Source organism: Antechinus flavipes, chromosome 1 (genome assembly GCF_016432865.1).
Source record: "Antechinus flavipes isolate AdamAnt ecotype Samford, QLD, Australia chromosome 1, AdamAnt_v2, whole genome shotgun sequence".
NCBI lineage: Eukaryota > Metazoa > Chordata > Mammalia > Dasyuromorphia > Dasyuridae > Antechinus > Antechinus flavipes.
The window spans coordinates 134582161-134607981 of NC_067398.1; the positions used below are offsets into that span (position 1 = coordinate 134582161).

The 25821-nt window shown below is 34.1% G+C and overlaps 1 protein-coding gene across 1 annotated transcript; it reads left to right on the top strand.

Annotated features, from left to right (window-relative positions):
* The first annotated feature begins 22438 nt into the window (after positions 1–22438).
* Positions 22439–24123, top strand: LOC127549985 (AP-1 complex subunit mu-2-like). The gene has a single exon (XM_051978564.1). The coding sequence runs from the start codon at positions 22519–22521 to the stop codon at positions 23794–23796; it is 1278 nt and encodes a 425-aa protein (XP_051834524.1). The 5' UTR covers positions 22439–22518; the 3' UTR covers positions 23797–24123.
* The last annotated feature ends 1698 nt before the right edge of the window (positions 24124–25821 follow it).

Genomic DNA, 25821 nt, shown 5'->3' on the forward strand with positions numbered 1-25821 from the left:
ATATATTTTAGAAATGAAGCCTTTATCAGAACCCTTGAATGTAAAAATGTGTTCTCTATTTATTGCTTCCCTTCTAATCTTGTCTACATTAGTTTTGTTTGTATAAAAACTTTTTAACTTGATATAATAACTTGATAGACAAAAACATTATCTGTGATCAATAAGGATCTCCAGTTCTTCTTTGGTCACAAATTTCTTCTTCCTCCACAAATCTGAGAAAACCCCTTCTTCTGCAGGGGAAAATCTTTTATTGCAAATTTAAAGTCTTGGAGTTGGGAAGGATTCTGGAAAGATGGTGGACTAGATTGATAAATTTCAAGCTTTCCAGATTTCCCCCATAAATAGAACTAATTTGTGCCTTGGGGCAAACATATTCTCATGAAAAATAAAGAAGATTTGGGTTAGAACAAGGGGCCTCCTGATACAATCTGAGATCTGAATAAATTTCAGATTAAAAGAGAATTTATAGAAAAAGAATTTAAAAATCAAATGAGATACAGTGAGAAAAAACTAAAAACACAATACAAATTATCTCAGATTAACAAAATTATTGGGGGGAAAGTTAACAAATGAAAAAAGATACAGAATCTCAAATATGAAAATAACTCTTTGAAAATTAGAATTGGCAAGGGGAAGCCAGTGAAGCTATGAGAAATCAAAGAATAACAAATCAAATTCTAAAGAATGAAAAAAAGTAGAATGAAATGTGAAACATAAGAAAAATAATATATCTGAAGAACAGATCAAGAAGAGGAAAAATATAATAATAATTGGACTACCTGAAAGCTGTGACCAAAATAAAAAGAAAATTGACACAATAAAGAAATTATCTAAGAAAACTGTCCTGGAGTAATAGAATACAAGGGGAAAGTAGAAATAGAAAAAATCCAACCATCACCACCTCAACAAGATCCTTTGTGGAAAACACATAGGAACATTATTGCCAAATTTCAGAACCCCCAAATGAAAGAGAATGTTTTGCAAGAAACAAGAAAAAAACAATTCAAATATGTGACCTACAATTAGAATTGTACAGGACTTAGTAGCCACAATAAAAGACTGTAGATCCTAGAATTTTACAACAATCAAAAGAATTAGGGCTGCAGCCTAAAATATCATATCCAACAAAATTTTCTATATTATTACAATGAGAACAATGGAAATTCAGTGATCTTTTAGATTTTCAGGGTTTTCTATCAACCAAAATCAAATTTAACAGAAAATTTAACATATAAAAGTGAATGTCTAAGATCATTTCAAGGAAGTCAACATGGTAAATTGTTTATTTTTTTACATGGGAAATTTAAAGGATATGTTTAAGAGTAACATTAACACAACAGCTCAAAAAAAGATAAAAATAGTAATGAGTGCAAAAAAAGAATCTTTGCTCTTTTTTCCCATTTTCCTAAAAATTTATTTATTTAATATTTACTCCAATTATAGTCAAAACAATTTATTACATTTGTTTTTAATTTTTTTGAGTTCTAGATTCTCTCCTTCATCCCCACCCACAATTAAGAAAACACTTGATTAATTAGGCAAAATATTTCCATCAAAGTTAAGATGTGAAAGAAAATATAGCTCTCTCATCCTAATGAAAATAAAAATCCTCAAGAAAAAAAAAAGTTTTAAAAGGAGAAGAGAAAGAATGCTTCAATATGTATTCAGAAATAATCACTTCCTTCTCTGGGTATGGATAGTATTTTTCATCATAAGTCATTCAGAGTAGTCATCAATGATTGTACACTTGACAATATCAGTCATTTACAATTGATCATATCAGAACATTGCTATTACTTTGTATACAGTACATTTCACTTTGCTTGAATTCATGGAGGACTTTCTAGGTTTTTTTTTTTTCTTTTTCTGAGAGAATCCTGCTCATCATTTCCCACAGAACACTGTTATTTCATCACAGATACATACCACAGTTTATTACCCCATTTCCCTTTCATTTTTCAATTTTTATGCTCTAAGAAGAGAGCTGCTTATAAATATCTTTGCACATATAGGTCATTTTCTTTTTTTAAATCTCTTTTGGTATTCATGGCTATTACTGGCATTGTTACGTGTAATGACCGCGTATTTAAAGTCAGCCGGAGTCAGGAATTCAGGTTAAGGGGAAAATCTTCAATATTTATTGAAGCGAAGAGGTGAATAAAGATTGCTATAGCAAATATAGGCAAGAAAGATTGCGATAGCAAATATAGGCAGTTGCGACAGGAAGCCAGCTAAGAGAGAGCGACGCGAGCCGAGGCAACCATGGAGGCAACTGTGTCGGCAACTGTGGCAATGGCCGTCCCAAAGGTCTCTCTCCTCCCCTTCCTTCTCCACTCCCCTGCCTCCACCCACCAAAATCGTCATTTCCTATACAACACATCAGGACTTGCACAAAGAGTGGGTGGGGGCCATTCTCTCTCCAAGCTTATCTATTAATAGAGTATGGTCCAATTACTATTTAGCCTCATGTGCTTGGGACCTCAGTGCATCAACTCAAGCCTCAGCCCATTACAGTTACGTCAAAGTATATGCATGTATTTATACTCCTTTGAGCACAGATCATATCTTTAGAGCATTTATCAGTTGGGGCATGGCTCTTATTTTTTGTACATTTGACTCAGTTCCCTTTGAGGCCTTTTTTATAATTTTTTTTATAATTACTACTTTTTTATAATTTCTATTTTTTTTATAATTACTATTGCTAACTGTATTTTCCCAAAATTATTCTCTCTCCTTTCATTCTGTCCCTACTCAAAGTGTTTTGCTACTGACCACACCTTTCCTCAATATGCCCTCCTATCCATAACCCATTTCCCTCCTATTTTCCTGAAGGTTAAGATAGATTTCTATACCTCTACTGAGTATGCATGTTATTTCCTCTGTGAGCCAATTCTGATGAGAATAAGGTTCACTAACTCACCCTTTCTTCCCCCTCTTCCCTTCACAATAAAAGTTTTTTTCTTTCCCCTTTTTCCTCTTTTTAAAATTCATCATTTATGAAAAGAAATCATGCCTTCATATTCAGTTCATACCTGTGCCCTCTGTCTATATATATATTTTCTAGTTACTATATTAATGAGAAAATTCTAATGAATTACAAGTATTATCCTCCAATACGGACATATAAAAAGAAAAACCTTAATAAGTCAGATTACCTCCTTGTACCTATCCAGAATCCTGCACTTGAAAATCAAATTTTTTTTTAATAACTTTTTATTGACAGAGCCCATGCCTGGGTAATTTTTTTTACAACATTATCCCTTGCACTCACTTCTGTTCCGACATTTCCCCTCCCTCTTTTCACCCTCTCCCCCAGATGGCAAGCAGTCCTATACAAGTTAAATATGTCACAGTGTATCCTAGATACAATATATGTGTGAAGAACTGAACAGTTCTCTTGTTGCACAGGAAGAATTAGATTCAGAAGGTAAACATAACCTGGGAAGAAAAACAAAAATTCAAGCAGTTTACATTCATTTCCCAGCGTTCTTTCTTTGGGTGTAGTTGCTTCTGTCCATCCTTGATCAATTGATTCCATCAGAATACATCCTCAAACAGTATCGTTGTTGAGGTATATAATGATCTCCTGGTTCTGCTCATTTCACTTAGCATCAGTTCATGTAAGTCTCGCCAGTCCTCTCTGTATTCATCCTGCTGGTCATTTCTTACAGAACAATAATATTCCATAACGTTCATATACCACAATTTATTCAACCATTCTCCAATTGATGGGCATCCTTTCATTTTCCAGCTTCTAGCCACCACAAACAGGGATGCCACAAACATTTTGGCACATACAGGTCCCTTTCCCTTCTTTAGTATCTCTTTGGGTTATAAGCCCAGTAGAAACACTGCTGTTTCAAAGGCTATTCACAGTTTGATAACTTTTTGAGCATAGATCCCAATTGCTCTCCAGAATGGCTGGATGAGTTCACAATGCCACCAACAATGTATCAGTGTCCCTGTTTTCCCACATCCCCTCCAACAGTCCGCATTATCTTTCCCTGTCATTCTAGCCAATCTGACAAGTGTGTAGTGGTATCTCAGAGTTGTCTTAATTTGCATTTCTCTGATTAATAATGACTTGGAGCATATTTTCATATGGCTATAAATAGTTTTAATTTCTTCATCTGAAAATTGTCTGTTCATATCCTTTGACCATTTATCAATTGGAGAATGGCTTGATTTCTTATAAATTAGAGTCAATTCTCTATATATTTTGGAAATGAGGCCTTTATCAGAACCTTTGACTAAGGAATTTTGCTTATCCTGACTCCAGCTGATTCTAAGGTATCCAGGCTGCTAACACAGTCATCACAGTCAATGGTCAGAATTTTTTTTCTTTTGTCTGCTCATTTTCTTGCCTATTATTAGCCTTTTAACTCTTTGTTAGGGGAATACTCTGTTTCTGTGGTGTAGGGTACACTCTCCCATCTCAGGGGTTTTATGCAGCTATTATCAGAGATAATACAAGGGACCTTCTAGGGAGCCTTCTTTTATGCGCTAGAATTGTTAGAACTGTCCCTGCCCCACTATAGGTGTAAAATCTAGTGTACTACAGCAATAGTTCTTTTTTGTTAATGCAGAGGCTAGAATTGAGTTTGATGGCATTGACATGTCCTGCGGTGGGACTACATTCCCTTTTGTAGTAGCAAGGAAGGGAAAATAATATGGATGTCCATCAGTTGGGGAATGGCTGAATAAGTTATGATATATGAAGGTAATAATACATAATTTTTTCTAAAAGAAATGATGAACAGGATGATTTCAGATAAGCCTGGAAAGATCCACAGCATGATGCTGAGTGAAATGAGCAGAGCCAGGAGGACACTGTACACATCAACAAGATTATGTGATAGTCAATGGTGAAGAACTTGGGTCTTTTCAACATGAGGTGAATTGAAGCAATTTCTATAGACTTGGGATGGAAAATGCCAATCACATCCAGAAAGAGAAGTATGGATACTGAATATGTATGAAAGCAGAGTATTTTCACCTTTTTCTTTCTTTATTTTCTTTCTTGTATGTATTTCCCTTTTGGTCTTTTTTTTTTTTTGGTTGTTCAACATGATAAATATGAAAATGCATTTAAAAGAATTGCATGTATTTAACTGATATCAGATCACTTGCTGTCTTTGGGAGGGATGTAAGGAAAGGTAGAAGAAAAAAATAGAAGACAAAGTCATAGAAAAATAAATGTTGAAAACTATTTTTACATGTATTTAGAAAAACAAAATGCCAAAATGAATAAGCTTTATTGTCAATGATTTAAATAAAGGCATATATACCATGATTATCACATTTGGACGTAGCACAAAGCTGGAAAGAATAGCTCAGACAGAACACAACAGAGTATGAATTCAAAAGGATCTTGATAGGGTAAAACATAATCTAATATGAGGAAATCCAATTAGGAAAACTGTAAGATCTTGATGTTGTTTTCAAAGAATCAACTTCACAAGCACAAAGTGGAAGAGATACTGTTGGGACAGCAGTTGTATTGGAAAAAAAAATCTAGGGAATTTTAATATGGAACATTTCCTCAACATGGGTGTGATGTAACAGTCATAAAAGTTAATGTGATATTGGGATTTTTGAAGACACATTTCTTTCAGGAACACAAACATGATAATCCCAGTAATCATCTGCATTGTTTATCTCAGAGGCACAATTACTTAAGAAGTGGTAAGTATCCATTGAAAAGACAGAGAGTGTCTGAAGGGGAGACACAATTTTGATAAAGGTCATAAAGTTCATATTATACAAAGATCTTATCAACGAACAGGTGGGTATATCCTAGGTTTATGTGACTTCAGCTTAACATTGCTCTGCTAGTCTCCTGGTCACCTATTTTTCTGGTACTTTTTTGAGATTTCTGTTCCAATTCATTTAAAACTCAAAAGCTCTAACTCACCCATAAATATGATAGACTTATTTTCCAAGTCCTTGAGTACTGGTATGGGTGTTACCTTTCTTGAAAAATATGCTATAAAGACCAGCCTTTGTATCTGAAGTTATAACAGAAAAAATCGCTTGATCGAGAAAATTACCATCTGTCCAGTTGATAGTTGCTTCTGTAAATGAGTACTGCTTTAATGAACCTTCTCTGTCTATATTCTTTCTACCAAATATTGCTTTCACATTTTCCTATATCATTAGAAGGAGCTGTGATAACATTTACCTATTTGCCCATATCATTCTGTATCAAAGCTAAATTGTGATGAAGTTCAATTTCCTGGTTCTTCTTTGCTGAATGCTTATTTATAATGATATCTATCATTTTTTTTTCTTTTTGGATTGTTGATGTTTCTATTGATTCATTTTATTTTTTGACATGTTGGATACTTTACAGTAAACAATTCTCACTTCACAGTAGCTTCTCAAGAAAACTAGCTTGGTAAAATTACCTAATATATTGATTGCAACTGACAGTACATGTTATTATCCATTATAATAGGAGTAGGAAAGGTAGTAGTCAATAATGGCATAGTTTTTAGTAAATGTATATGTACAGATTTCTCCTTTTTGATATTTTATAGAGAGAATGAATAGATATTAAATGTCTGATTCTAATCCAACATGTGGAACTTTATAAGGCTAGTTTATAGTCAAAAGCAATCAAAGTGTACTTATGGCATCATGACTTTAATTTTTTTTAATTGGCTATAGAGTTGGAAGGACAATTCAAAATGAAGATGACTGACTGATAATGAATTTGCATATAAAAGGAACCAGATGTTCATAGAATTCCCTCCAACTAGCTATCATATGTCCATGTGTTTGTAACATTTCTGTACCTTTTTTGTGTACTCTTCCGTGATCTTAGATAAAACATTAACTGGAGATCAGATTATCCAGGAAATCACCTTGCAAATTTAAGAGATCTAGAGATTCAATCCAGAGTCTTCATTAGATGTCCCACCAATGACCAGGGTCAATTGTAGAGTTCAACAAAAAAGTAGTGGCTTACAACAGAGGAAGTGCATGTAAGAAAGTTGTATAAACACAGTGAAAAAATGATATTGATGACAAAAGAAACAAGTTAAGGAGATGAATAGAATTTCAGAAAAGTTAGATATGAAACACTGCTGGAGAAAATTATATGGAACTATAAAAAGTATATTTGCTTTTTCTTAGATACACATGGCACCTTCACAAAAATAGATAATTAGAGCACAAAAAGCTCACATATAAATGCAAAAAACAGAAATAATAAATGCTCATTTTTCAGAGCATAAAACTAAAATATGTTTAATAAAGGGACATGGACATACAGATTAAAAATTAAAACTAAATAATTTAATTCTAAAGAATAAGTGGGTTAAAATCATTAAAAAGTAAGTAATTTCATTAAAATAATCATAACAAGAAAACACATCAAAATTTCTATGATGCAGCCAAAGCAAAACTTGGGAGAAATGTTTATCTGTTAAGGTTTTTATCAATAAAACAGAGAAAAAGCAGGTCAGTGAATTGAGCACACAACAACTACAACAACAAAAACAAACAAACAAACAAACAAACAAACAAAAACTAGAAGAACAAATAAAAAATTCTCAATTAAATACCACACTGGAAATTCTGAAAATCAAAGGAAAAATTAACAAAATGGAAGTAAGAAATCCATTTATCTTACAAATAAAACTAAGAACTGATTTTATGGAAAGATAATATAAATAAAGAATTGATTAATTTGATTTTTAAAAAAAGAGAAAGCCAAATTACCAATTTCAAAAATGAAAAGAGTTCAAATACGAAAGAAAATGAAAATAAAAAATCAAGACTATTTTTCAAATTATTTGCCAACATATCTAGCAATCTAAGTATAAGAAAAAATATTTACAAAAATACAAATTGCCCACATTAACAGAAGAAAAAAAATTTAGAAGAAATTAAGCAAGCCATAAATAAGATCTCTAAGAAAAAAATTTCCCTGCATCAAATGGATTTACAAATTAATTTTAGTAAACATTTAAAGAAATTCTTTTCTTTATTAAATTCTTTTCAATATTAAACTTTGGGAAAATAGACAAATAAGGAGTCTTTCCAAACAATTTTTATGACATAAATTTGGTTCTAATAACTAAAGCAAGAGAAACAAAAATAACAAATCTGAAAATCAATTTCCTTAATGAATATTGATGTAAAAATATTTAAATAAAATGCAAACTATGACATTAGAGCAATATATTACAAATGATATGCATTATGATCAACTGGATTTATTGCAGTAATGGAAGTCTGATTCAATATAAGGGAAACTATCAATACAACTGACCAAATAAATAACAAAACCAATAATTATATGATTACCTCAACTGATTTTATGGAAAAATAATAATATAGAGAAACCATTGTGATCAAAAAAGGGAAAACTGTAAAGAGTCAAAGATTTTGACAAAATACTTTTTTAATAGAAAGCATAAGAATAAATTTATCAAAATGATAATATCTATCCAAGATGAGCATCAGGAATTATCTATAATGGAAATAAGATAGAATTCTTTCCAATAAAATCCAGGATAAAGAAAGTACTACCACTACTTTTCAATCTTGTTCTAGAAATGCTAGTCATAACAATAGAAAGAAAAAAAATTACAAATATTACAATAGGCAATGAGGAAACAAAACTATGACTCTTTGCAAATGATATGATACTATATTTAGAAAATTCTACAGAATGAAAAATTGATTTAAAAAATTAAAATTTCAGCAAAGTTTTGGGATGTAAAATAAACAGCATCAACAAAGTCCAGAAAAGTAGAAAGAAAAAAAGTCCACTTAAAATAACTGTAGATAATATAAAATACTTGAGAGTCTATCTGTCCTGACAAACTTAGAAACTATATGAATACAATTACAAAATACTTATCACACAAAAATAAATTTAAACAATTGGAGAAGTATTAAGTGCTCATGAATAAACTGAAGCAATCCAATAAAAAGACTCTTTTACCTAAATTAATTTATTTATTTAGTGAAATTCTGATCAAGTTACCACCACCCCCCCCAAAAAAAAGCTATAAAGCTAAAAATAATATAATTCATCTGAAAGAACAAAAAATTAAGAATATCAAGGGAATCGATGAAAAAAATTGTGAAGGATGTTGGCTTAGCAATACCAGATCTCAAACTGTAAAACAAAGTGGCTATTATCAAAACAATATTGTACTGGCTAAAAAACAGTTGATTAGTGGAACAGATTGGGTGATGTAATACACATAGTAAATGACCATAGTAATCTAGTGCTTGACAAAATCAAAGATCCAATATTTTGTTGTAAAAATCAATATCATAAAAATTGGCATAAACTAGAAAGCACTTTGGAAGAAATTAGATATTGATCAACATCTTACACTACAAATGAAGATAAGTTCAAAATGGGTACAGGATTTAGACATAAAGTATAATAACATAAGACAATTAGTGGAGCATGGAAGATTTTACCTTTCAGACCTGTGGAAAAGGAATAAAATTAACAGACAATTATGATCACATCAAGCTAAAAAAGGTTTTGTCCAAGCAAAAACAATGCAGTCAAGATTAAAAAGGAAACAGGGGATAGAAGAGAATTGAAGCAAATTTCCCTGATAAAAGTTAATTTTTCAAATATTTAGAAAATAAGTCAAATTTTAAAAGATATAGGCCATCTTATATTGACAAATTGCCAAATTGGCCAAATAGATAAATGTAAATTAAAACACCTCTGAGGCACCATCTCATGTCTGTTAGCTTGATTAATGTGTCAGAAAAGGAAAATGACACATGGTAAAGGGGACATGGGAAAATGGGGACCCTTATGCACTACCAGTGAAGTTGTGAAGTGAGCCAACCTTCCTGAAAAGTTTGTGAATCAAAACTGTGTATGTCCTTTGGTCCATCAATAGTGCTACTAAGTTTATATCCCCAAAAGATTTTTAGTTGGAAGGGAAGAAAAGAGCAAGAATCTGTTTGTAATGGTTTTTTTTTTTTTTTCCCCCCCTCTGGTAGAGGATAAAACTTGGAAATTGAAGGGTGGCCCATCAATTGGGAAATAGATGAATGAGTTGTAGTATGATTATAATGAAATATTATTCTGCTATAGGAAATGAAGAGCAAAAGAATTCAGAAAAAAAAAAACTGTTGAAACTTACATAAATTAATATGGAGTAAAGTGAGAAGCAGAACATTGTATGCAATAATAGAAATATTGTACAAAAATCAGCTTTGAATGACTTAGTTATTCTCAGCAATACAATGATCCAAAATAACTCCAAAGGACTTATGATGAAAAATACTATCCATCTCCAGGGAAAGAACTGATTGCATTTAAATACCAACTGAAGTATCTTATTTTTTTCTTTGCTTTTCTTTCCTTCCTTCCTTCCTTTTTTCCTTCCTTTGTTCCTTTGTTTCTTATTTTCTTTCTTTTATACTTTCAAGAATCTTAATTTTACTTGTTAGCTTTTCTTTTTAAAAGATTATTGTTGTCTTTTGTTTACTTCACATGAGTTTCATGATATTCCCATTGCAACCGATGAGTTTTCCCTTGTAATAAATTAATACAAATCTAGTAATACATTGCTTATATCTGAAATGTTTGTAACTTTCTGATCTCATGGAATAAAGGTGGTAATTTTTTTTTTTTTTATCTGTTTAATGGTGTAATGATTATTCAATACGATTGTGAAGAATTCAACTTGATCTTCTTAGCTGGTTTCTAGTTGTCCTGGGTTAATATGTTCCTTTATTATTTGCTACTTTAACCTACTTAGAGCCATTCTTTCCTTTTCCTTCCTCATACAAGCTATATCAGATACCAGAGTAAAATATTGCTATAATTTTTTTTCTGAATAATGCAGATTTTTGTGTCATCTGTATCTATCCACTCTGTTAACTTCAAGGCTTAAGTATCTATTTAATTTATTCTAATTTTTAATGATTTTATCATTATCTATTATTCTTATATCACCTACATTTCTCAACATTATTCTTTCCCTCCCTTTCCAAAGAACCATTCTTTAGACCGATGACTAGATAGGAATAAATACAAGATAAGGAATCCCTCTTTTGTCTCCTTTGTCTGTTTAAGGATATGTGTGTGTGTGTGTGTGTGTGTGTGTGTGTGTGTGTGTGTGTGTTGTGTGTGTGTGTGTAGTCTCAATGTCATCTAACCAGTTAATATTAATAAGCTTTTATAAGGAGATATTTAGCTATTTAGTCTAAGGATGTAGAAAAAAAAGAAATAAAGCATTCCCTAAGACCCCATTATCCTTTGTTACCTCAGTCTCATAGGGCAGCAAACTCAAATTAACATCCATTATAGCAAATGCTATAGGTTTACTTTTCATTCTTCACTGAGTTTTCTTCAATTGGAGCATAATATATAAATGGGATGACTCCCTTGCTTGCAAGAAAAGGCATCTTAGCCTCAACCCATTGTTGGGCTTGGAGCAAGAAAATTGTTTCTCAGAGCTACATTAGTGCAATGAAGTTCAATGGAATGTACATATTACATAGTACTATGCCAAAGAAAAGAAAGTAGAAACAAAAGGAAACCTCATCTTGAGACATAGGCTTGACTAAAAGGGCATTCACTCATGATCTAGCCCAGTGAAGGAAAAGGAAGAACCCTCCAGACTATAGGAGTGAGAGTCTAATTTAATCCTGTAGTTAGTTAGACCTATATTGATATTTAAGGATAGCAGAGGAAAACAACCAAAAGCCACTAGCTAGTAGAGCTTTCCTTCTCTTTAGGTTTCAATACATATAATAAAAAATATTCAATACCATGGATATTTTTACTCTTTATTCATATCCAGAGGCTGATACATATAATAGACACTTAGTTGAACAGATACTAGTAATATAACTACTATTAAGTAGAAGATTATTGAATTTTTTAATGTTGAAAAGAGGCCTTCATGATAGAAAAGACTGGATTAAGACATTTCCCACAAGGGAAACTCAGCTTTTAATAGTAGTGTCTTCTCTTCCCTAGCCCAACTTTGGAAAAAAAAATAAAACAACAATTATCCTATTTTTATCATTTGATATGCCTTCTATATACAAACCAAAGGAAAAAGAAAGCTTTATGAACTAGTAACTTTAGAGTATCTCTCCCCCAAATCTTGGGGTCCTTAACTACCAAACTGGATCAGATACCTAGGTGTCTAAATTATACCCTCAGTTCTATTTTATTCTTTTCTCTCTTTTGTTACCTTGGGCTCACTGCTCCTCTTTAATGAATAGAAAAACTATACTTCACAGATACTTTAATTACTCCACAATTTGCAATTTGGCTTTCTATCAGAATAAGCACTTCTTGAATGGGCCTTGTCCTGTTTTTCTTTCCTTTTTGTTGAAGATTTTAAAGACATATTCTAAACATAATAGAACTATTTTTAAACAGTTAAAGTAATTTCCTCACAGGAGAGAGAAATGTTTCCTGGATTATAGCAATTTCCATAGAGGGCCTATTTCAGAAGACCAGGAGACCATGGGACATACTCACTCACAGTGTTATTTAACCAAAAAAATATAAAATACATGGACACACAGCTAAATCTGTGTCTGTCCTATCCAAAAGGAAATGGAGAAATCAGTTTTCTAACTCCTAACCTACTAGAAAATAGGGTTTTCTGAAAATCAACATAAAATCAATAGTGAATGATAGGGTCTTTGAGCTGAAAGTGCTTTAACATGCTATCTTGCTTAGCCCTTTTATTGTTCAGATAAGCACAGAGAGGTAGAATGAGATCTGTGGTTTACAAGATCCCACAGTAAATTAGGCAGAATAGGGCTCGATCCCAGATCTTTTGACTTAAGTATCCCTTCCCCTATTCCTTGCAATGTTGAAAAAGCATACTGAGGAACCACTAAAATAATTAGAAAATATAAAATACAAAAGTCATTAGAAAATACAAAATACAAAAGTCCAGATAAGAGAAAGATGGAATTATCATAGTTCACACAGAAAGGGAGACACAATTGCAAATGATATTTTGAAGAAAGAAGTGAGATGAATTATTGACTAATTTAATGCATGTACTAAGTAAGGGGACAAAGTAATAATGACTGGTAGGTTTCAGAGTAAGAGAGGTCTAATTCTTTTTCTCTCTTCCCCAATTTGAATTCCTTATAACTAATGTAAAAATTTTCCTAAAGCACAGACATGCTCATGTCATTCCTACAATGAAGAATTTTTGCTGAATGTTAATTGTGACATATAATACAAACTTCTCTGTTTTTTATTTAAAACTTTTTATACTGCGCTTATAGATTCCATTCACCTGCACAACCAAAACCACAATTGGCAGGAGACATGCTCCTTAAAATTATATCTTCTCTTAGATGGTTTTTTCTATTTGTATTTATCTGAAGTGTTTTTCCATTTCCCTTTATGTCTCTGTCTCCCACTGGCTACAGCATTTCCTATGAATTCTTCAAAGCTATAATATGGCATTATTGTAAAGGAAGGAGAGAAACTTCCTCTTCCACGAGTAGTCATTGGTTTGGAATTCTCCCATCATACAAATTCTGAATGGGGTGTTTCCAATTTTGATTCTGGATCGATGTCATAACAGAAATCTCCTAGTTTCACTCAAGGGTATCGCTCTATAACTACACCTGGTGGACCCAAGATGGCAGAGTCAAGCCAGGAAGCTGCTTGAGCTCTTCTAGTTTCCCTCGAAAACCACATAAAACCAAGACTCTGAAAAGAGTGTGATGGAATAAACCCCTCTCCAGCTCATAATAGACTGAAAAAACTTCAAGATAGGTCAGTCTCACTGGGGTGAAAAGTTTGTTCAGGCCAGGTCAGTTAAACTCTGGGAAGCTTTTGAGAGGGTCTTAATCACAGCAAATCAGCATCTAAGACTCTCAGTCCTGGATCAGCAGAGAAGCACAGCAGGAGGTGCAGCTTCTAGTCCCAGCTCAGAAGGCAAACTCTGGGAAAGCAGGCTATGTCCTGAACAGAGTAGGTGAAGTTCTCTCTGAAAACCAGGAGGCGTTGTGCTCAAAGCCAAGGCTCAGAGTTGCACAGGAAGCTTGAGACAACACCCCCTGTATCCTAGAGACAAGAGCCCCACCTTAAAAGTAACTAAAAAAGGAAATACCAAAAGAAAAGGAAATTAAATGAGCAAAAAAAAAAAAATAGAAAAGAACCTTGACCACAGAAAGCTACTATAGTGATAGGGAAGACCAAAATACAAACTCAGACAAGCACAGAATGTCTACAGAAGAAATCACAGAATGAGATAAAATTGGTCTCAAGCCCAGAGAGACTTCTTGGAAATGCTCATAAAATACTTCAAAAGGTAAATAAGAGAGGTAGAAGAAAAAAATGAGAAAGGAAATGAGAGGTTTGCATGAGAGACTCAACAATTTGGAAAAGGAAGGGAAAAAAATTGTCTGAAGAAAACAACTCCTTACACAGTAGAAGAAACCAAATGGAAAAAAAGAGATAAAAAAGCTAACTAAAGAAAATCACACATTAAAAACTAGAACAGAGCAAATGGAACCTAATGACTTTATGAGACAGCAAGGATTAGTCAAACTAAAAAGAATGATAATCTAATTCTAAAGGCTGAGTGGGTGAAACAATAAATCACAGAAATAATCCATAATTTCATCCAAGAAAATGGCAATAATAACACAATATACCAGTGGCCAAAGCAGTTCTTAGGGGAAATTTTATATCTCTAAAAAGCTACACAAATGAAATAGAGAAAGAGGAGATCAATGAATTAGGTATGTAGTAAAAAAGGTAGAAAAAGAACAAATTTAAAACCTCCAATTAAATACCAAATTAGAAATTGTGAATTCAAAGGATTAAGAAAACTGTTGAACTCATAAACAGAACTAAGAGTCGGTTTTATAAAAAAAAAAAAAAACTAACAAAATTGATAAACCTTTTGTTAATTCGATCAGAAAAAGGAAAGAAAAACCAAATTACTAGCATCAAAAAATGAAAGGGGGTGAATTTACCACAAATGAAAAAGAAATTAGTGAAATAATTAAGAACTATTTTTCCCAACTCTATGGCAGTAAGTCTGAAAATCTAATTGAAATGGATGAATATTTACAAAAATGCAAATTGCTCTTACAATTAACAGAAAAGGAAATAAAATATTTAAATTGTCCCATGTTAGAAAAAGAAATTGAACAAGTCATTAATGAACTCCATAAGAAAATATCTCCAGGGCCACATGGATTCATAAGTGAATTCTACCAAACATTTAAAAAACAATTAACTTCACTACTATGTAAACTAATTGGAAAAATATGGAAAAAAAAAAAAAAGAGTACTCTCAGGACAGCTAAGTGGCACAGTAGATAGAGCATCAGCCCTAAAGTCAAAAGCCTGAGTTGAAATTTGGTCTCAGACACTTAACATTTCCTAGCTGGGCAAGCCACTTATCCCCAATTGCCTCACATAAAAAAAAAAAAAAAAAAAAAAAAAAAAAAAAAGGGAAGGAGTACTCTCAAATTTCTTTTATGACACAATTATGGTACTGATGCCTAAACTAGGAAGAAGCAAAACAGAGAGAGAAAATTATAGAGCAATTTCCCTAATGAATATTGATGAAAAAATTTTAAATAAAATATTAGCAAAGAGATTACAGCAACTTATCAGCAGGATAATGTATTATGACCAAGTGGGATTTATAGCAAGATTGCAGGACTGGTTCAATAACTGGAAAATTATTACCATAAGTTAACATATCAATAACCAAACCAACAGAAATCATGTGATAATCTCAAAGTTGCAGAAAAAGCTTTTGACAAAATATAGCACCCATTCCTATTAAAAACACTAGAGAGCAAAAGGATAACAGGAGCTTTCCTTAAAATAATATGCTGTATCTATCTAAACCTACAGTAAGCATTACTTGTAATAGAGAAAAGCTGGACTCATTCCCAATAAGATCAGGGGCGAAACAAAGATGTCTATTATCATCACTGTTATTCCACATTATACTAGAAATGTTGGTTTTAGCAAGAAGAAAAGAAAAAGAAGTTAAAGGAATTAGACTAGATAATGAGGAAATAAAACTATCACTCTTTGCAGATAATATGATGATATATTTAGAGAATCCCAGAGAATCATCCAAAAATCTATTGAAACAATTCAAAGCTTAAACAATGTTGCAGGATACAAAATAAACCAAAAACAAATCATCAACATCACTGACAAAGCCTATCAGCAAACGATAGAAAGAAAATTTCCATTTAAAATGTAGACAAAATAAAATACTTGGCAATCAAGACAAACTCAAGAACTATATGAACACAATTACAAAACACTTCTCAAACAAATAAAGTCAGATCTAAACAATTGGAAAAACCTCAATTGTTTATGGTTAGGCCAAGCTAATATAATAAAAATGACAATTCTGCCTGAATCAGTCTACTTATTCAGTGCCATACCAATCAAACTATCAAAATATTATTTTAGAGAACTAGAAAAATTAATAAGAAAATTCATCTGTAAGAACAAAAGGTCAAGAATATCAAGGAAATTAATGAAAAAATACAAAGGATGGTGGCTTAGTAGTGGCAAACTTAAAATTGTATTATAAAGCTACAGTAATCAAAACTATTTGGAACTGGCTAAGAAATAAGTGTGATGGGTCAGTGGAATAGATTAGATACATACAACACAATAATCAAGACCTATAGTAATCTAGTATTTAATAAAGAAACCCCAGACTCTAGCTTCTGGAATAATAATTTGCTATTTGACAAAAATTGCTACTGAAAATGGAAAATAATATGTCAGAAACTTGGTTTATAGACCTACATCTCATACCACATACCAAAATAAGGTCAAAATTGATACGTGATTTGGGCATAATGGATGATACTATAAACAAATTAGAAGAATGAGGGATAATTTACTTATCAGATCTTTGGAAATAGGAGGAATTTATAACCAAAGAAGTAGAGAACATTATGAAAGTCAAAATGGACAACTTTGATTACATTAAATTAAAAACATTTTGCATAAACAAAACCAACAAAAACAAGATTAAAAGGGATGAACAAATCTGGAAAAAATCTTTATAGACAGTATTTCTGATAAAGGTCTCATTTCTAAAATATGTCAAATTTATAAGAATACAAGTCATTCCCCAACTGATACATGGTCAAAGGATATGTATGAATAGACAATTTTTAGATGATGAAATTAAAGCCATTTATAGTTATATGAAAAAAAAATGCTCTAAAACACTATTGATTAGAGGAATGCAAATACCTTGGAGGTACCACCACACATCTCTCAGATTGACTAAGATGATAGGAAAAAATAATTATAAACGTTGGAGAGGATATGGGAAAACTGGGACACTAATGCATTGTTGCTGGAGAGTGATCGAGAATTATGCCCAAATGGCTATAAAATTGTGCATACTCTTTAACCCAGCAGTGCCATTATCCCAAAGAGATCATGAAGGAGGAAAAAGGACTCACATGTGCAAAAATGGTTGGTTTTGTTGTTGTTGTTGTTGTATCAAAGATTTGGAAAAGGAGTAGATGCTCATCAATTGGGGAATGGCTAAACAAGTTGGGTACATGAAGGTAATGGAATATTATTATTATATAAAAATAATAAACAAGCTAATTAGATAAAGACCTGGAAAGATTTGCATGAACTAATGCTGAGTGAAACAAGCAGAACTAGGAATACATTATATACAATTACAGCAAAAATGTACTATGATCAAGTAAGAAACACTTGGTTCTTCTCAGCAGTTCAGTAGAGCAATCCCAATAGACCCTGGAAAGAAAATGTCTTTTGCATCTAGAAAAAGATCTAAGAAGAATGAATGTAAATCAATACATGCTATGTTCATCTCTTTTTTTCTGGTTTTTATTTTTGTTTTGTTTTGTTTTTCTCTCCCATGGTTTTGCCTTTTATTGTGATTTTTCTCTCCCAACATGATTCATAAAGGAATGTGTATTGAAATAAATAAACTAACTACCAAAAATAAATAAATAAACTACACCCAACCTTGATTTCTCCACTTCGTTGGGGTTTATTTGATGTCAACAAAGAAATAGTTTATTTGTTTTCTCAGCCAAGAGCATTATTCCTTCTTGTCTCAAGCAGAGAGGTATTGACAATTAGTTAAAAGCATAAACACATCTTTCCAATAAAATTAATAATTCAGGTGTTATATTCAGGGGTGGAGGACAATCCCCTCACTCAAAATAAATTGCTCAGTTTTTCTTACATAAACTGATTCTTAATGCCTCATGATATCAAGTATGCATTGCAATCCTAATCCTTAGTACTAAGTAATTCATAGTTTTACTTTTTGTTGTCCTTTTTAGTAATTTGTGAATTTCCATTTAAGATGTTAATTAACTTTGTTTCTATAAAGGAGGAGGGGCAGAAGGAAATAACAAAACTATAAGCAGATATGAGGGAAGGAAATTTTCAATTGCTCCTCATAGCAGTGAAAATACTTAGGATAAATTAACCCATAAAATGAAATAGGGAGAACAACTTATTAGAGAATAGAATAAAAAATATGTAATTTACCAAAAGCACACTTGAAACATACAAATTCACAAGAAATAAAATGACTGATTGGACCAGAATCTATGGTACTTAAGATAAAAAAAAAAAGAAAGAAAAGAAAAATATATTTTTGGCAAATACGATGTCAGAAAAGTCAAAAAGAAAGATAAGCCAGTAAAATATTTTGTGTAAAGGCACCATGGAAAATGATTTAACATCAGTACTCTCTCTCTCTCTCTCTCTCTCTCTCTCTCTCATTTTCTTTCTCTCTCTCTCTCTCTCTCTCTCTCTCATATATATATATATATATATATATATATATATATATATTTATATATGAGTGTGTGTATGTATATATATATATATATATATACACATATATATGTATTAAATGGCATATCAAAATTTTTGAAGAATAAGCTAATCAGGTTATAAGGAAGAATGTATAGCAAATGGAGGATATCAATGTACTCATTTCAGACCTAGATATATCTAACAGAAATATAAGAAAGAATATAATGTTATGAAAAGAATTTTATAAAAGTGTGATGACCGTGTTTAGCACAAAGAGTATATTAAAATCAGATAAGGGAAAATCCTTGATCTTTATTCTTTGTGGAGGTGAAGAGGAATGGTGATACCAAGTGAGAGCAGTTGCAACATGAATCTGGCCAGCAGTGCCTCTGGCTCTCACACTCACCAAATCCTCTATCTCCTATACAACACATCAAACTTGCACAGAGAGTGGGTGGGGCCATTCTTTCTTCAAGTGTATATTAATTGGGTATTGTCAATTGCTAATCAGCCTCAAGTGCCTGGGGCCTCAGTGCAAAGAGAACTTCAAGAGCTTCAGCCCATTACATAAAAGCTCTAATGTTTTGGGAAAAGGAATATAAAATGACATACATACTACTTATCTATTCAGTCTCTTTACAAAATTTACATCTATTGGGTCATAATCAAATAAACAAATAACAAATAAATAAACAAATAAAAAAGACCAGAATTGTAAGCCTATTAATGATTGACCCTAATATGATAAAAATTACAAATCATGAAAAAAAATTTGAAGGAAACATTCATGTATAAATAATTAATTAATCCTCAAGAAAAGTTAGTTAAAGAATAAATCATGAAATAAGAAACACTTTGATTTAAAAATGAAAAAAAATAACAAAATAATAATTTTCACATGATGCAATTAAACCAGTCCTTAGAGACAAGATTATAACTTCAAAAATTATATAAAAATAACAAGTAAAAGAGCAATACTTTAAGTATAAAGCTGAAATATTTAAAAGTAATAAATTGAAAACACATAAAATATTTAGTTAGAAATCTGAAATAAGGAAAATGCAATATTTTTAAATCCATAGAATTTACAAGCAAAATTCAAGCTCATTTTTAAAAATACAATAAATTCAATATATGTTTGTTAGAGTTCAAATGTTGGGTTCTTGTTATTCTCAAAATATTATAAAAATTCTCTCTGGGTGCCTTCCCTGGAATCAGGATTTTGTCGGTCCCTGTTCGGGTGCCAAAATGTGGTGAGCTTTTTCTTCTCAAAACACAGCCAGGTGATAAAAGTTCAGATCTTTTATTATCTCCAATATAGCCCGGTTAGCTTAGAGGTCTATCTCTCTGCTTGGTTCCAAGAGCTCCCTCCGAATGTCGCCAAATCCAAAGGTCTGGTCCTTTAGCCTCTGCCTCTGCTTTCTTCAACCTCCAGCCAGCTCTGCATATACCTCTAAACATTTTGAACACTTTTGTGCACAGTATAAGATTTTACACACTACTGGCATACCCTTCAATCCTCAAGGTCAAGCAATAGTAGAAAGAAGAAACAGAGACATTAAGACACTCCTCCAAAAACAAAAGAAAGGGGGAGCCACGGGTAACCCTAGAGAACTTCTAAATTTAGTTCTCTATACCATTAATTTTTTAATCTTTGATAAAGATGCACTGGCTCCAGCAGACAGGTTTTATAACCCACCAGAAGAGCAGTGTCCAGTGCGAGCAGCTCCACTATCTTTAGATAATCGCCAGTGATGTGGAGAGATCCAGAAAGTGGTGAATGGAAGGGACCAGATAGGCTAACTGCTTGGGGGAGAGGATTTGCTTGCATCTCTACATGTGGAGAAGGAATCAGATGGGTGCCGACGAGTCACATTCGCCTTGTCCATTGCAGAGAGATGGAGCAGACCCTTGAAACAAAGGAGAAGACCCAAGAAATATCGGGTGGTTCTGTTGCTGATTGTGCTCACCATTGAAAGAGCATAGCTGACAAAGAGACTGTTAAAAAGACTTTTAAAATCTTCAGGAACCATTGGATTTCCTAACACAAGATGAAACTGTTTTAGTTCTTGAAAAACCAGCTAGAATCATTGGATTCCTTAAGATGAAAAATTGTTGATGAGACCTTTTGCAGTACTTCAGAGCTTACAAGAATTATTAGATTCCTGGCACATGAACTAAAGGACAATGGAATCCTATTGGACTGTTTCTAGGACTTATGGACATGTGTAAATTTTCAGGATGATTCATGTTATTTGTTACATTACTACTAGCCTGTGTTATATTGCTATGTGCTTATGTAAATTATGTATAATGCCTCCCATATTGATGGATTTATGTATACCATGTATATCTGTTACAAAGTTCTGGCCCATATTGATGGATTTATGTGTACCCCCTCAGAAACCCCCTATGTTTTAAAACAAAAGAAAGGGGGAGATGTTGGAATCCTTACTAACTGCTAACTAATTAGAGTTGATCTAATCTTACAAGAAGATGTTTTGGGCAGAACCTGAAACAAGGTACTAAGTAGAACTAATTAATACAAGGCTTGTGTTCACACCTTTACTCATTGGAGTTCAATGAGTTCACACCTCCCTTGAAGCTCATTGGGCCAGAGAGCACTATGGGAGAAAACCCACAATCCCTCTCTCTCGTATCCCACAATTCCTCCCTCTTGGATAAAAGAAACAGACAGAGGCTCTCGGGGAGATTTTTCACCGGAATGACATGAAGAATGGAGCTTGCTGGAGGCTGAAGAAAGCAGAGGCAGAGGCTGAAGGACCAGACTTTGGATTTGGCGACATTCGGAGAGAGCTCTTGGAACCAAGCAGAGAGATAGGCCTCTAAGCTAACCGGGCTATATTGGAGATAATAAAAGATCTGAACTTTTATCACCTGGCTGCGTTTTGGGAAGAAGATCACCACATTTTGGCGCCCAAACAGGGACCGACAAAATCCTGATTCCAGGGAAGGCACCCAGAGAGAACCTTTATAATATTTTAAAGAAGAACAAGAACCCAACATTTGAACTCCAACACAGCTCCACTCTTCATGTCATTCCGGTGAAATCTCGACTTGTAGCTTCTTCACTCTGAAGAACTCTTCTTCTGCCACCAGCCAGCCAAGTGGAAAATATTCTGCCTTGCCTCGGAGAGAGGGCTTCTGGCATAACTCCGCTGAAATCTCAACTTGTAGCTTCTTCACTCTGAAGAACTTCTTTGACTGGCCCATTGAAGCTCTATTTATGCTCCTTCAAGAGAGGGATTGTGGGTTTTCTCCCATAGTGCTCTCTGGCCCAAAGAGCTTCAAGGGAGGTGTGAACTCATTGAACTCCAATGAGTAAAGGTGTGAACACAAGCCTTGTATTAATTAGTTCTACTTAGTACCTTGTTTCAGGTTCTGCCCAAAACATCTTCTTGTAAGATTAGATCAACTCTAATTAGTTAGCAGTTAGTAAGGATTCCAACATATGTTAGTTAATCTGACAAAAGAAGAAGTAAATCAAATCAAAATATAAAATATCTAAAAGATCAAAATTCAATAAAGAAAAAAGAAAAATATTAGGAATCAACCCAATTATATGTCAAAAATCAATAACTTACATAAAAATGATGACTATTGGACGCTGCCTTTGCAGGAAGGAAGAAGCACTGAGTGTCTCCTCCCTGCTGTCCCTAGCAAGGCCTCTGCTCTGTCCAGACCCTGCCCCCGCCATGTCTGCCTCTGCCGTCTTTATTCTGGACATGAAGGGGAAGCCCTTGATTGCCCGGAACTACAAGGGGGATGTGAACATGGCAGAGATTGACCACTTCATGCCCCTGCTGATGCAGAAGGAAGAGGAGGGAGCCCTGACTCCACTGCTGACCCATGGCAGGGTGCACTTCCTGTGGATCAAACATAGCAACCTTTACTTGGTGGCCACCACGCTCAAGAATGCCAACGCCTCCCTGGTCTACTCGTTGCTCTACAAGGCTGTGGAGGTGTTCTCTGAGTACTTCAAGGAGCTCGAGGAGGAGAGCATCCGAGACAATTTCGTCATTGTCTATGAGCTGCTGGACGAGCTCATGGATTTTGGCTTCCCCCAGACCACGGACAGCAAGATCCTCCAGGAGTATATCACCCAGCAAGGCAACAAATTAGAGACGGGCAAGTCCCGGGTGCCCCCAACAGTCACCAATGCTGTATCCTGGCGTTCAGAGGGCATCAAATATAAGAAAAATGAGGTTTTCATTGATGTGATTGAGTCTGTCAATCTACTGGTCAGCGCCAACGGCAGCGTGCTGCTAAGCGAGATCGTGGGCACCATTAAGCTGAAGGTGTTCCTGTCGGGCATGCCGGAGCTGGAGCTGAGACTGGGTCTCAATGACAGGGTGCTTTTTGAACTGACTGGCCGCAATAAAAACAAGTCTGTCGAATTGGAAGATGTGAAGTTCCATCGGTGTGTACGGCTCTCTAGATTTGACAATGATCGAACCATCTCCTTCATCCCACCCGATGGGGACTTTGAGCTCATGTCTTATCGGCTCAATACCCAGGTAAAACCACTCATCTGGATCGAGTCCGTCATTGAGAAGTTCTCCCACAGCCGCGTAGAAATTATGGTGAAGGCAAAGGGACAGTTTAAGAAGCAGTCAGTGGCCAACAGTGTGGAGATTGCCGTCCCTGTGCCCAGTAACGCAGACTCCCCTCGATTCAAAACCAGTGTAGGCAGTGCCAAGTATCTGCCTGAGAAAAATGTCATTATCTGGAACATCAAGTCCTTTCCCGGAGGAAAGGAGTACCTAATGAGGGCACACTTTGGCTTACCCAGCGTGGAGAAGGAGGAGGTGGAGGGCCGGCCTCCCATCTCTGTCAAATTTGAGATTCCTTATTTCACTGTCTCTGGGATTCAGGTCCGGTACATGAAGATCATTGAGAAGAGTGGTTACCAAGCCCTTCCCTGGGTTCGATACATCACCCAAAGTGGGGATTATCAGCTTCGGACCAGCTAGAAAAGAAACAGATCCTGGAACCCTGGAGGCTGAAGTCTTGCCCTGTGGACTTTCCTGCCCAAAGTTGTTTTTTTTTTTGTTTTTTGTTTTTTTTTTTTTTTTTTGAGAGTGTATATGTTTGTGAGAGTGGCTGGCCCCTGTTCTATTTGGAGAAACATCTCATCTGTGTCTATGAATGGGAGGCAACTCTGTGTTTAGGGACCGCTTTGGCCCTTAGCTGTTTGAGGGGCACTTAGGGCCCCTGTTGGTGAAGTCTGCCTTGTCTGTATTTGGAAGGGTGGGCATTGGTGACTCTTGTCTGAGTCTCCAACCCTTCATTGTCCCCACTTCTCATGGGGGGGGCAAGCCTGCAGATGACCTCAAAAAGCTGGAGCCCCTTCCCCTCCCTGTCTCAGATGGGATTCCCCTTAGGACACAGGGGTCTGCCTAGAGCTCTCTCCTTTGTATTTATATATGAAGTAAAAGTGGGGAGACTGATTTATCCCCCCCACCCCTCCGCCGCCTCAGTGCCTTGCCAGGAGAGCCTGCTGTGCCTTGGACCCCCCTGAGTTTTCCACCCTCCTCGATTCTGAGAATGGGTTTTTCTCCTCCCTATTTAGTTTTAGGATTTAAGATTAAAGAAAGTTGAGACTTGATGAATCCAAAAAAAAAAAAAATGATGACTATTTACAAAAATGAAAAACATTTAAATTGTCAGGAAATAATACAATTTAAATAATCAAAGTTCAGAAAAAGAATATGAAAAAGATGGAAGTTAACTCTCTAGGGGGGAAAAAACTCAGGACTAAATTAGTTTACTATTAAATTCTATCATACATGATTGAATGTAAAGAACAATTAGTTCCACTTTCCCATAAAATTACCTACAAAAATAAGGAAAGATAGCATCTTACCAAACTTTTCTGTGACTCAAATATAATCCTGGTCCCTATACCAGAAAAAGGTAAATCAGAAAAAAGAAAATGTATGTGTGTGTGTGTGTGTGTGTGTGTGTGTCATGTGTGGCCATATATACACATGCATATACACACAAAATATAGTCAATTATATTGAACTAAATAAAAATAGCGTGTATGATAACAATTTAAACTTGTATATTTTAAATAGGTTAGCCTTATATGATGAATACAACATTATTTCAATTCTAGAAAAAATACACCCTTAATTGAAAATGTTAATAAAAAATAAAATTGCATGTTTATAACTCTATCTACTGGAGAAAATGTTTCTGATAAAATACAATAATCTTTTTTATTCTAAAACAGTACTTGATAACATAGGAATAGAAACAAATGTATTAAAAATAAAACTAGTATAAAGACAATCTGTCTAAAACTACTGTCAACTGGAATGCAATCGTCAGGAATTACCACCAATGAGAAAGTCCTGGCATCAGCCACAGCAGTCCCCAGGCAGTACCCTTCACACACCCTGAAGTCTTTGGTAAGCAGTCAGTGACTCTAAGATGGGTCCAGCTGTCAGCAAGCTCCCACCCAGATGCTGCTTGGGAAAGTCAGAATGGCAATACCAGACAGGTGAGATAGCCACCTTTTGCCCTTAGTAAGCCCACCTTTCTATATTCCAATTGCAGACATGCATTAGCTCTATAATACATGGCAAATTATTTTATCTCTGATTATCCCAGTTTCCTGAATTGTAAAGTGAAAAATAAAAATGACTCTTGTTTTGAGATCAAAATGCTATAATAATTGGGTTTTTTATTAAAGTTTTTTTTTAAAACCTATGCATGGATAATTCTGCAACAATAGCCCTTGCAAAACTTTGTGTTCCAGTTTCCTTCCCCTTTCCTAGATGACAAGTAGTCCAATATATATTAAACATGGTAGAAATATGTTAAATCCAATATATGCAAACATATTTATACAATTATCTTGCTATATAAGAAGAATCAAATCAAACCAGATGATGAAAAAAATAAAATGCAAGCAAACAACAACAAAAAGAGTGTGAATGCTATGTTGTGAACCACACCCAGTTCCCACAGGCCTCTGGGTATAGATGGCT